The sequence below is a fragment of the Sphaerodactylus townsendi genome, linkage group LG02 (genome assembly GCF_021028975.2).
Source record: "Sphaerodactylus townsendi isolate TG3544 linkage group LG02, MPM_Stown_v2.3, whole genome shotgun sequence".
In the NCBI taxonomy this organism is placed as follows: Eukaryota; Metazoa; Chordata; class Lepidosauria; order Squamata; family Sphaerodactylidae; genus Sphaerodactylus; species Sphaerodactylus townsendi.
The window spans coordinates 36721580-36734828 of NC_059426.1; the positions used below are offsets into that span (position 1 = coordinate 36721580).

Here is a 13249-nt window from a genome sequence, read left to right on the forward strand (position 1 = left end):
ACCCTAATCTAGGGGCCTTTCTGCACCACAACGGTGCAGGGGTGCGTCAGCATATACAATGCCGACACACACCCCCAGGACCGTTCGCATGGACGGTCCTGGGAGGGCAGCAGGTGGCAGCGCAGCCTTCACACAGGCTGCGCCGTTGCTGAATGCTTACCTTTTCTCCTGGCTTCCACCTTGTCGCAGAGGCCAGGGGACACGCCCCCGCAGACTGGAGCGACGGCTCTGGAGTCGCAGGCCAGGAGGGCGTGTCCCCTGGCCTCTGCGACAAGCCAGAAGCCAGGAGACAAAGTAAGCGTTATGGGACGGTGCGGGGGAAATGGCAGGATTGGAAGCAGCGTCTTCGCGCCGCTCGGGGATTGCGAGGCCGGCGCTGCTGTGATTTGGCAGCGGCGGCCGTGCGAACCCCTCCCCAGGGACGCTGTTTTTAGCGTCCCTGGGGTGCTCTTTACCACCCGTGCGGAAAGGGCCTAAGATTGTTTGTATGGCAACTGTTAGATTATGGGCTTTTTCCTGTTGTGAGTTCATTCTTCTGCAGTGACCTCCCAGAATAAGTGCAGAGGGAATAAGTCAGTGTTATTCCATAGGGCCTTTCATGGCAATCAAACTGTCTTAATTAATTTTATAGTAAAAAAAAATTATTCACCTTGTTCATGGATGGTTATGCTGTTTTTGTGTTGTTCATAAACTGCCTTGAGATTGAAGAAATAAGGGGGGAATATACTTTAAAAATTAATTGCTGCTGGAATAACTTGATTACCTCTTTAAAAAAATAACTGTTTTATTTGTGTTTCGCCAGATTGGTAACACAAAATCAATAAGCAGACCAATTTAGACTATGTTGAAGAGTAATGCCCCAAAATGTGAAGATTTTAACCTGCTCAATTGCTATATTGCCAATAGACCATTTTTGAGGGTGCCAGCTTTTGGAGAAGACCATAACTTTGGTTTTGGTGTAATCGATTAGAAGGTTATTGTCATGACAGTACTGGTGAAAGGATTTTAAGTGTCTTTGCAAACCAACGCTAGTGCATGAAAGAATTGTGCTGTCATCTGCATATAATGAAAGAGAGTCGGGCGGTGACCTAACAAATATTTTAAATACATCAAGCTGTGTTTTGCCATGTGCATATGTCTACTTTATCTGACCAAATTTGCCAGATTTATACTTAAGTGTATTTTTCAGTAGACTACGAAAATACACGAGCTAGTAGGCATTCAGGATTTACCCCCTTGTAATAGAAGATCTTCCATACTGTCAGCTTCGGTCACATGTTCCTGAAAGGCTGTCTGTTTGCTGTGAGCCTTTGCAGAACAAGAGAAACAGATGTCTTATTCTGCCAAAGGGTTTTTTCCCCTTGCATGTTAGGAACAGTTCCCCACACAGGGAATTTTTGTTAATTAGTTTCAGATGACGACTGAGAGTTTTATGTCACGTAGGACTCCCAGTCTCCAGTTTTTCTACATTAAAGTGATTACCTGTACCTGTATGTTCCTTTTTATTATAGATGATGGATGTAGCTTTTATGGTGGTTAGATATTTAATCCCTTTAGTACCCTGGAAAAATAATTGGCATACACGTAGAAGAGAATTAGCTTGATTTTGTTATTCTTTAGAACAGGCAAATAAGAAAGCAGATTGTAATACCGAAAGTTCCAGCTTAACTTTATAATGACAGACGTTCACTACGCAAAATATCTTTCTGCAAAATGTGAGTGCTATAATGGGTCACTTTTTTGTTTGCTAGTTGACACATGCTACACTTATTTTACTGAAGCAAATATTACACAGTCTGAATAACAGAGTATCCTATACTTAGGTTCATTATCTTTCCTCACATTTCACTTGTGTCTTTCCTAACCAAGTTCTCTTTGGTTGACCCAATGCACATAAGTCTCTCTGACCTTACATTTCATAAAGGTTTGTCATAGTAACATCAGCGCTTCACATCTGTGAATTCTGTGCCCTGGGCACTTTAATGACATTAAAACCTTAACAATTCTTTCTCTTCCCTGAGAAAGAAAGAAATGATGGTAGCAAATGCAGAGATGTGGAGTATGGTTTAATGAAACAGTAGAACTTTATGAATAGTGGAATATTTGATACTGGAGTGAGGAGGGATAAAGAAAAAGAGAACTTGTGCAGTATATTAGTTGGCATGTCCAACTGGGATTTGGGAGTTTGAAAACTATGTGGGATTGCCTAAGTTACCTGTGGCTTGGCAGCACATTCTACCACTACCACTCTGCCACAAAGTTTAGTGGATGACCATGTACCAGTGCCCTGATGACCCAAGCTAGCATGATCTCATCTGATCTCTGAAGCTAAGCAAGGTTGGTCCTGATTAGTAATTGGTTGGGGAAACCACCAATGAATACCAGGGTAGCTGTGCAGAGGAAGGCAATGCCGAACTATTGCCTTGAAAACCAAAATTGCCAAAAATTGCCTTGAAAACCCTACTGAGTTGCCATAAGTTGGTTGTGACTTAATGGTGCCTTACACAAGCGCACGCGCGCACACGCACACACACATATAGCAGTCACTCTTTTTCAACCTGATCTACATCACAGCGTATTTGTGAGGATAAAATGGGTGGACAACGTATGCTGCCTACTTGAAAGAAGCTTGGAATACAAATAAAAGTGATGGGAAAGCACAGAGAACAATTTATCAACATAGGCTTGGTATGTACTGCATAATGTCTGGTTTCCCATGAGTGTGTCATTGGTCCACATTATGTTCCGTTGGATGTCCATTCTAGTTATGCAGCAGAATCTTGGGATCCAAGCAGTGGTTTTTGGCAAGCTAGGAAGGTACTATACAAAGAAAAGCCAAATTAAATGGGAGCTTTGAGAAACCTGGGGAAGACGTGCCTCACAGAACTTTTAAACTCTTGTTTTGAGCTCAGTTGCAAGCCTTTCCCGTCCATAAAAGAAATGAGAAATGGCAGAAAACCGCTGAAGCTGCATGGCGGGGGCAGGAGCTTTACTGAGATGAAAAGCAAAATGGAAACATAAGCAGCTGGAAGGAAAAACTGGTTTCAAAGGATGATCACATCTCAAAGCGAGACTGTGGAGGTACAAAGTCAGAAAAACAAACCATCAAAAAGACTTGCAGTGAATGAAATGACAAGTACATTAGAAGAGGAAAAGTTCTAGCTTAATCCAAGCTATCTATCCTGATCCCATCCTGTGAAAGTTTATTGAAAGAAAGCTGCCCTCAAGAAAGGAGATGTCTGCCATCCCAAAAACTGAGTGTACATGCTGAGGATAACAGGGTATCAGGGCCACCCTAAGCAGAGTTATCTCTTCTAAATCCAATGAAGCCTTTGAGAGCCTTTTTTTTTTGCTGTCATGTCACAGCTGACTTATGGCAAGCTCATAGAGTTTTCCTTTTTTAACATTTTTTAAAATCTTTATTCAACGTTAAATATTGCAATATCATAGGGGAAAAGGGCTAAATAAGTCGACAAAAGAAAAAGTGTACATTTGGGCGAGGTGGACCTCACCTTTGTCGTGTCTTTAATAGACATACATATACAACATTACATCCATCCACAAGTGAAAGCAGTCTTAAACAGTATATATTATTACTTATACCTAGTTTCCCTACAGAGAGAAACTTAGGCCGTTTCTACACAGCCAATTACAGCATTGTGCCATCGGTGTTATTGGCAACACTGCAGCAACGGAGCGTTTGCAGGGGCGGGCGCTTCATGGACAGGTAGCACATTGGCTGAACTGTGGCTCTTTGCACGGCTGCGCTTTGCAAACTGTTATTTTTTTCCCAGGATAGACGTCACGGGCGTTTGGCACCAGGATTGGCCAGTGTGGGCCACCATTGTGGGGAACGGGTTCTGCAGTGCCAATTCCAGGCGCGCACTTAGCACAACTCTGGCTGTGGAGCGCCATTGTTGAAAAGACTCACTTGTTGAGCAGTTTTCTAATATACCATTGTGGTCCCTCTGGAGCGTTGCCGCATCACTGCAGCATTGTTTCTGCAGTGATGGCCATGCGAACTCTCCCCTCGTAACCAGCTTTTTTTGGCATGTGCAGAAACGGCCTTAGTCAAAACAATATTTCTCTGAATTCAATCCATAGAGAGGTTTTACATAAAATTCTGTTAATGTAGGACTCATACCTTAACTGACATTATTAAGTCGCTAAGTCTGTGAGGCCTATTTTTACAAGATATTCCAATAAAGGTTTCCATGTATCATCATAGCGTTCTAAGCTATCCTTAGCCACAGGTGTCAAACTCGCGGCCCTCCAGATGTTATGGACTACAGTTCCCATCATCCCCTGCCAGCATGATGCTGGCAGGGGATGATGGGAACGGTAGTCCATAACATCTGGAGGGCCGCGAGTTTGACACTGAAACGTTAGCTTCTCTGCCATTCTAAACTCTTGTTCTTTAATCAACCAGTCTTCTATAGTTGGATATTTTTTTTCTTCTCCAGCATCTGGCAACCACAACCCTTGCTGCGGCTGTTAATAAGTAAAAAAGAAGTCTTTTATATTTTTGAAGTGTCTTCTCTTCAGAGTGCTTATAGGGCTTTCAAGGCAAGATGCATACAGAGATGGATCACCAATTGCCTGCCTCTGTGTAACAACTCTAGAATTCTTTGAAGAGGAGGAGGAGGAGGAGGAGGAGTTTGGATTTATATCCCCCCCTATCTCTCCTGCAGGAGACTCAAAGGGGCTTACAATCTCCTTGCCCTTCTCTCCTCACAACAAACAAACACCCTGTGAGGTAGGTGGGGCTGAGAGAGCTCCAAGAAGCTGTGACTAGCCCAAGGTCACCCAGCTGGTGTGTGTGGGAGTGTACGGGCTAATCTGAATTCCCCAGATAAGCCTCCACAGCTCAGGCGGCAGAGCGGAGAATCAAACCCGGTTCCTCCAGATTAGATACACGAGCTCTTAACCTCCTATGCCACTGCTAGTGGTGTCTCATTCAAATACTAACCAGATGATCTGGGAGACTATGTTAGTAAGCGAAATTATATTTTATAAACAGATCTGGAAAGGAACAGCAGTCTCAAACAAGTAAATGGGGGTAATGACATCCTGTTTCTCTATTAAACTGCACCAATGGGAATATTATGCAGAAAGTTTTGTTCTGATATTCAGTTTATTTAATGAAACTGGATAATAATTGCAATGCAACAAGCGTATTTATATTTGTGTATCATTTACATGCTCTTTTGTGTTTTTCTCTTTTTGTATAATATTTGTGCTGTAAAAGTCTAAAGCTGTCGTTACAGGGTTTCTGCTTTCTGTATAGATCCAGAGTTTTCAAAAAGCCTACTTCGCATTCCTTTAACATATTAACCAAAAATCATTTCCAGAACAACGATGGGGATGCTCAGACAGAGGGAATTCCCACACAAACCTCGTTCTTGTGCATGGTGGTATTTTATTTTGGAAACCACAAGTATATGAACTGAGGTAACAGTGCTATATCAAAAGGGCTCATTAATGGCTGCCTGTTACAACTGATTATTGTCATCTTTGAAGTGGGGTCCAGATTAGAAATAACCATTCAACTTTTAGGAAATGAAAGAGGCTGCACACCAAGATGCATCCCAATTTTTCCCTTTCTGTGCATTCATTCCCTTACCATACCCTACCCTGTTCCCTAGTTAAAATTAATTTGGTTTCTTGCACCTTGTGTATATGTGGGAGTGCCTTCCAAAGCCATTTCACAATTCAAAAATATATGATGGACGCCATCTCTATAAGGATTTTCTTCTTCAAATGTTCATGTATCTTGGTCCCCAAGTGACTAGCTACTACTTGGATGATATCTTTTGTTACGTTAAAAGCAAAAAAGAAACAGCCTGACCGCTAAAACTTTCCATCTGTAACTGTAACATTGTGGGGGAAATCCTTTCTCTTTTCCTTGGGTTGTTCTCTTGTGCTTGGTTTTTCCCTTTGAACGTAATTGTAAATACAATAATGGCTTACATTGTCAGGAAGGAAGAGCTTCGTGTTGTGAACACGAGTAGCAGTGAATAGATGAAATCATACATTCTTCCACAGCCATTAGAGGAGAACCGTTGATGTCCAAATGCGGTATAAGAGACTATTACTGTTTCAGATTTAAAGGTCTATTGGCTTCAGTGTTGCTGGAGCTGTGTTCGTTCAGCAGCGGAGTAAGCTTCGTGAGGACTACGGTTGCAATTCTATATTTTAAATCCCGGTTGCATATGTTTTTTTCCCCCCTCAGAAAACTAAATGGCAAATTCTTAATTGTTTTTCAGCAACAAGAGCAGGATCCAACTAATTTATATATCTCCAATTTGCCACTTTCAATGGATGAACAAGAGCTTGAGACTATGCTGAAACCTTTTGGGCAAGTTATCTCTACAAGAATACTTCGTGATTCCAACGGCACGAGTCGTGGAGTTGGCTTTGCAAGGTATTATGATGATCATCTCTTTTTTCTTTTAAAAAATGCTTTGATAAATAATAGCAATATTATTAAAAATGAAGAAAAATTATGGAAAACAGATCAAACTTGATTGTGGAAAGGAATACAAAGTTAATAGGAATTGATCACGTGGTCATGTTCTGTTGTCACTGTTATCTTTGGTGTTGTAAAGGAAACAATACAGCCACATTCTGAACTATTGTAATCTATAATGTTTAGGTTGTTAGTGTGAAGAAAATAGAAAAGATTGAACAGTTCTTCTTGCCTTTTTATCTTAGAACCTCAGAGACATCCCACAAAATCACTGAAATGCTATAAAATATAAACCTATGTGTGCTTCGGATCCTGAGGGCTGGTAAACCAGGAGCCATAGTGCCTGCCTTTACTGTCGGGATAAAATTAAAATTAAAAACCTAGGGTGACACCTGCACAGGCACAATCATGAAATATTTTAACACTATTTTATGACAGCTTAGTAATCAGTCAGTTGACTGTCATCCAACTCTAGTGCAGAATACGTTTGTCTATTTTCCCAGTATGACAGTCAGTGTTGTGTAGTGATTATAGTATTGGAATAGGATCTGGGGCAACCTGGTTTGAATCACCACTCCGCCATGGATAACTGACCATTGGGCCATTCCTTTCCTCTCTAGGGCCATTGCTGCACACCCTCATGAGTGGAGGCGCACCGGCATAGTTGACGCTGGTGGTCCCAGTGCCCCAGCGGCCCATGGGGCCGTTTTCGCATGGGTATACCTATGCAGATCCCTCTAACCTTGTCTCCTGGCCGCCATCACATTGGAGAGGCCAGGGGACCCGCCCCTGTGGCCATGGCAATGCCTCCAGAGCCAGAGGTCAGGAGGCATGTCCCCTGGCTCTCAAGAGCAATGTGGCTGGGGGACAAGGTAAGAGGGATCTGTGCCAGCACGGGGAAAATGCTGGCTTCCAGCCGGTGGCATTCGCTCAGCACCAAATGGAAGCCAAGGTTTTCCAAAAGACTCACTCAATGAGCGAAAAATGCTGTTGCGGGGGCGGGGGGGGAACACTGCCGCTGCTGCAGTGCAGCAGCGTTAACTGTGCGATCTTTCCTCCCACAGTGGCATATTTACCGACCCCACGCCAATCTAAATAGGCCGTGCAGAAGCAGCCCAAGCCTAACTGGCCACAGAGAGTTATTTTTGTGGGGACAGAGTGGTGTCAGGGAAAATAATTCTGTAAACTGCTTTGAATCCCTCTTGTGGAGAAAGTCAGAGAAGAAACATAGCAATAAAGTCACATTTCTTAGCTGAATATTTTACTCAGTGATGCTTTATAAAAAACAAAACCCAGAAATAACTGGTTAAAACAGCGTGTTCATAAAACAGCATGTTCATAAAAAACAAAACCCAGAAATAACTGGTTAAAACAGCATGTTCATGTAACTATTCTTTGTATTTTATTAGCTATAACTGTGTAATTTATCTTTCTTTATTAGTTGCCATGTGTAATTACGGAACTGAGCACAAGTTTTTGTTCCAATTTGGATGTTTTTGCAAGGTATCAAATTGATTTTCGTACCATATGACTAGCTGGAGGGCTTAGATATGAAGAACTGATCTGATCCAAAAGCTGTCTGACTCCTAGTCTTGTAATCCCAGCACCTATTTCTTCTCATACATGCTTAGTTATAAACCGCACAGGTCTTGAGGACTGAATACAGTGCATGGCCAGGATATCAAACCTTGGTGCTAAAGCACCAAACTGAACAGAAAGAAAGTTTGCAGACAGATATGCTTTACAGTGGGAGTCTCAGGTACCCCAAGAAGAGAATTACAAAGAAAAGACATCGAAACGTGTATAAATTCTTAATTATCTCTGTGTTATTTTTCCCCCCCACAGGATGGAATCAACAGAAAAATGTGAAGCTGTCATTGCTCATTTTAATGGAAAGTTCATTAAAACACCACAAGGAGTTTCTAGTATGTAGTTTGAATTCTTCTTGAAATATAAAATTGAGTTCTTGTTACTGGAATATATATCTGTATGGTTATGATAGCGAAGACCAGTTCACATTATATTTCCTTGAACACAGAGATAGTTCATTTGACCCTCTAGTCTGTTTATTTTGAGAGCCAGCATGGTGTTGTGATTAAGAGTGGCAGACTCTAAGCTAGAGAACTGGGTTTGATTCCTCACTCCTCTACATGAGCAGTTGACTCTAGTCTGGTGAACCAGGTTCTTTTCCCCATTCTTCCGCATGAAGCATGCCAGGTATCCTTGGACTAATTAGAGTTCTCTCAGCAGGAGAAGGAAAGGTGGTTTTAAACTTTTTTGAGACTCCTTACAATGGGGAAAAATGGGGTATAAAACCAACTCGTTGTCTTCCTACGTGGACAAATATAACTTGCTAATTAAGCAACAATAGCCCCGCCTGCCGAGGTCCCAATGATTCTTTCCCCTCCACTGAATTTAGTGAAATTTCTGCAAGTAAATTAACACAAACACGTGCCTATGTTTGGATGTGGTAGCAAGTGAGAGCAAAAAGGGCCCATTGTGAGAATTCACGCCAATGGGAAGAGTGTCTGTGGCAATGGAGCCCCACCCATTGCATCGTTAATAGCCAAGTTAGTGTTGCATCTTTATCTGGCCAAAGTACAGCTTTTACTGGATCAGTTATCGTTCAGGGGGAAATAGAGTGTGAGCAATGTATAGCATACAGTATGTTTCTGTTTCTTCATGGTTAAATTAATCAGGTATTAATGTCTTTTTGAAGTGTTCAGAATATAAAATTCTCAGTTGCATTTCTCCCAAAGCCAAAGCTTCTGCCAGCTAGCTGGGAACATAGCATCTCTTTCTGAACTAATTGCCTCTTTCCCCTTTTCCTGGCGTGCACATCACAGCCAGTAAACCCGTTTCACAGCCACCTCTTTCCTTCGAGTGAGTCTGTGCCATCAAAATGACAAGGGTTATCTGCTGTCTTGATCACCCTTCAGCTAATGCGCAAATAGGAAATGATAAACAACCTAGTTTTTGATCTCATTGGATTTGTCTGTCTTTTGCAAATAATTTATATCATCACTGGCCAATTTGCTCTACTGTAGAAGGTTGCAGCTGAGTGCAGGAAACCACTCTGCGTCTTCTGCAAATGAGAGAAAAGAAATTGTTAAAGGAGAGGCATATTAAAATCCTTGCCTAGAAGAAAGGTTAACTTTCCCTTTCCTGGAATCATTGTTTTTAAAGGGAACTGTATTTCCCCGCCTTCATTAATAGCTGTTTGGTTTAAAGATGGATAGATGGAGAGACAGAAAGAGATAGAGAGATAGATCCATTACTTTGCAAAGTCAGGATTATTCCTAATTAACTATTCTAGTAAGTATTGTCGAAGGCTTTCATGGCCGGAATCACTAGGATGTTGTGGGTTTTTCGAGTTGTATGGCTGTGTTCCAGTAGAATTTTCTCCTGATGTTTCACCTGCATCTGTGGCTGGCATCTTCACAGGATCTGGTGGTAGTAAAGCAAATGGGGTATTCTAGTAAGCGTTGGTTTTAACGATGGTTGTAAATGGCTCAGGTACATTAGATCCTGCATTATGTGGTTGTCTTTTGATATAACTACTACAAATGCTGCACATTTGACAAGGGACATTGACTCCTTCTGAATCTTTATTGTTAGTCCCAGATAGTAGTTTAATGTGAACAAAAGTGCTGTTTTCTGGAGTGATCGGCTTCTCAAAATTAGGTAGCTATTCTGCTTTGCACGCTGCATGCCCTTTCCTCTCAAAGCAAGTGAGGCCAAGCTAAAGTCCTGAATGTAGGCCATCGCTGCTTGGAGAGCACCATGGCAGTCTAGTGCTTTTAAAGGACTGTCTCGCCAAAGATTTTGTAACTCTGGTTCTGGGTGAGGGAAGCAGGGAGAGAAGTGGCTTGCTGCACTCAACCAGCAAGAATCTCTTTTTAATTAGTCATTAGCTTGAGGATGGTTGACTTTTTGTTCTGTTCTAAAGCACTGGAGATGAATTGCACCAGAAAGCTGGACATCCAAATAACATAAAACTAAAAGAATCGAGGTTATGTTTTTGGGTGATTCCCTCTTTTCCCATCATCCCCAAATTAACAATGATAAAATCAACGAAGTGAAAATTTGTACGCTCTAAGATCTTCTGTGTAGCTTGATTTCTGTGTAAGTCCCCACTCACCATATGATGGAAAGTAATGAGATTATGATCATTAATTGTACCATGGGGCGGGCAGGGAAATAAATTTTAGCGTACCTTGGGCTGTTGTTTAATGAATCTCCTGTTATGGGGTTCAGGCTATCTAGATGTAGCGCTTGGCACTTCAACCGCCCCGGTATTAAAACAATGTGTTTCAGCAAATGAGTCACATTTTGTCTTTTATGAGACTGAGTTGAACATTTGAGTGTCTTTAGTAAACCTAGTACAGAGGGTTACACAAGAAGAGCTTACGATATAGTTTGAATAGCTGATTATCTGTGTTTGATTTAACCCTTGTGAATTAAGTCTGAGTGACCTCCTGTGACCACTCTGTGGCACGTTCTCTCTGGTACTTGATTATCCTGCAGTTGGGGCCATTGCATCTGTTTTCTGCTTCCCACCTTCAAATGTACACATTCAGCAATATCTATAGAGGTGAATAATAGCACAATAGCGTGGTTAATAAACTAAAAGTTGGCTTTGTAACCAGTGAAGAGTATAAGACTTCCTTATTTCTTTCTTCTCTGAAGGATGAGCTAAAATTCGGTCTACTATGCTGTAGATTCTGTTCATATTCATTTGCTTTCCTCATTCCATTGCTATCTAAAACATTCTCATTTTCTCCTTTCTGTGCTATTGACTTTTCAGTTTATCACCCTTCTGCATGGCTTTGGAAAACAGCTGCCTATACATGGCACCACATACTTCGGCTTACAAACACATTTTCACACCTTTACTATCTTGCTCCTGCCATCTTGAACTGGGCCAAATACCAACCCGTTGGCTTTATTCTTAACTGGGTTGCTCGGCTTTGTGAGAAGGGTAGGCCAGTTTTGGAGAGGAGAGCCACCTGGCCAGCATTAGCAGAGCATTGAAGTAAAGGTCAAGGAATAAATATCTGTAATACAAAATAATCAGCTGCATGGAGTAGTGTGTCGTCTCAGATTCAGCAAAACGTGGCTGAATCAGCAGACTTGAGTTGGATGGGAAATCAGTATAAGGACAAAGGAGCCAGAATATTGTAGTGAGTAAGTGTGAGAGGAAAAACATCTGCTGGAGAAAAGCGTGCCTTCAGGTTTGAAATACGGAATGGGTTGAACAGGTTTATAGGAAAGGGAGCTAGAATTTATTTAGGAAAATGTATTCTGGTGCCTCTCAAGAAACCTCTCGAAGAGGATTACAGTGTGATGGTGAAAAGTGCTGTCAAGTCACAGCCGACTTATGGCAGCCCCATAGGGTGAGACATTTGGAAGTAGTTTGCCATTGACTGCCTCCACATGGGCTGGGAGAGTTCTGAGAGAACTGTGGCGGGCTCATGGTCACCCAGCAGGTTTAATGTGGAGGTTTGGGGAATTGACTCAAGAGTCTGTCACTCTTAACCACTATACCATGTTGGCTCTGTATGTATTACAATATAAACATAAATCTATGGATTGTCATTTTGATTTGATTTTGGTACCACCCCTCCCCTTTTCAGACTTGGATGAGTTTCCAACAGACTGTATATAATAATATATAATTCCCTTTACAATAAATCTGTATGTACATTCAGCTCATAAAAATTCAACAAGTGAAAACCATACAATACAGGTGCCCAATGGTAGTAAATGTCCAATTCATCAAGGACTAATTGAAGGGTCAGATGGGAGGGGTAGGCCAACGATGGTATATGCTTGGTATGGTCAAAAACAAAATTAAAACAAATAATCCATTTAGGAATAAAACTATAACAGTTCATCAGTTATAAAAAGAAGAGTTGGTTTTTATATCCCACTTTTATTACCTTTAAGGAGTCTCAAAGCAGCTTGTAATCGCCTTCCCATCCTCTGCCCACAAGAGACACCTTGTGAGGTAGGGAAGGCTGAAAGATTTCTGGAAGAACTATGACTGGCCCAAGATCACCCAGCAGGCTTCATGTGGAGGAGCAGAGAAACAAATCTAGTTCACCAGATTAGAGTCCACCGCTCATAATAAATTAGAGTCTTGCCACTCCTAACCACTACACCAAACATCCTAGTAGGATAACAAAAAGCATCATTAAACTGTGTGAAATACAGCCAATACGGATCTTTAATGGATATTTAAATTAATATCTGGTAAAGACTAACCTTTTAAGGTAGAGTCTTGCATAAGTATTGGCTCAACCAATGTGTCCTCCTGTGGTGAGTTCTTTTTTTCTCATTCCTGTTGGAACAAGGAAGATAGTGTCATTGGAACCAACTCACTGTGTCTGCTGTATGTGAGGCCTGGGGAGGGGAATCAGAAGCTGCCTTGGCATTTATATAACACTTGGTGTTCAAAGTGGTCTGTATTATCTTGTGATAATACCTGTAATGCAGAGGTGTCAAACTCATAACCCTCCAGATGTTCATGAACTACAATTCCCATCACTCCCTCCCAACATGAGCATTGGCTATACTGGCAAGGGCTGATGGTAATTGTAGTTCATGAACATCTGGAGGGCTATGAGTTTGACACCTGTGCTGTAATGTAAGTACAATAGTATGCTCCCTGTATTCAGATGGGGAGACTGAGGGCACTTTTGCAAATACAGAATAATGCACTTTCAATCCACTTTCACAATTGTTTCCGAGTGGATTTTGCTATTTCGCACAGTAAAA

At 41.6% G+C, this 13249-nt stretch overlaps 1 protein-coding gene across 4 annotated transcripts in view; it reads left to right on the forward strand.

The window, feature by feature from the left end:
- Positions 1-13249, forward strand: part of RBMS1 (RNA binding motif single stranded interacting protein 1) — a 180146-nt gene that overhangs the window by 148005 nt on the left and 18892 nt on the right. For all 4 annotated transcript variants that reach the window (XM_048484132.1, XM_048484131.1, XM_048484130.1 and 1 more), the window contains exons 5-6: positions 6267-6424; positions 8315-8394. In XM_048484132.1, the coding sequence (XP_048340089.1) occupies positions 6267-6424; positions 8315-8394 (238 nt within the window). The remainder of the gene's footprint in view (positions 1-6266; positions 6425-8314; positions 8395-13249) is intronic.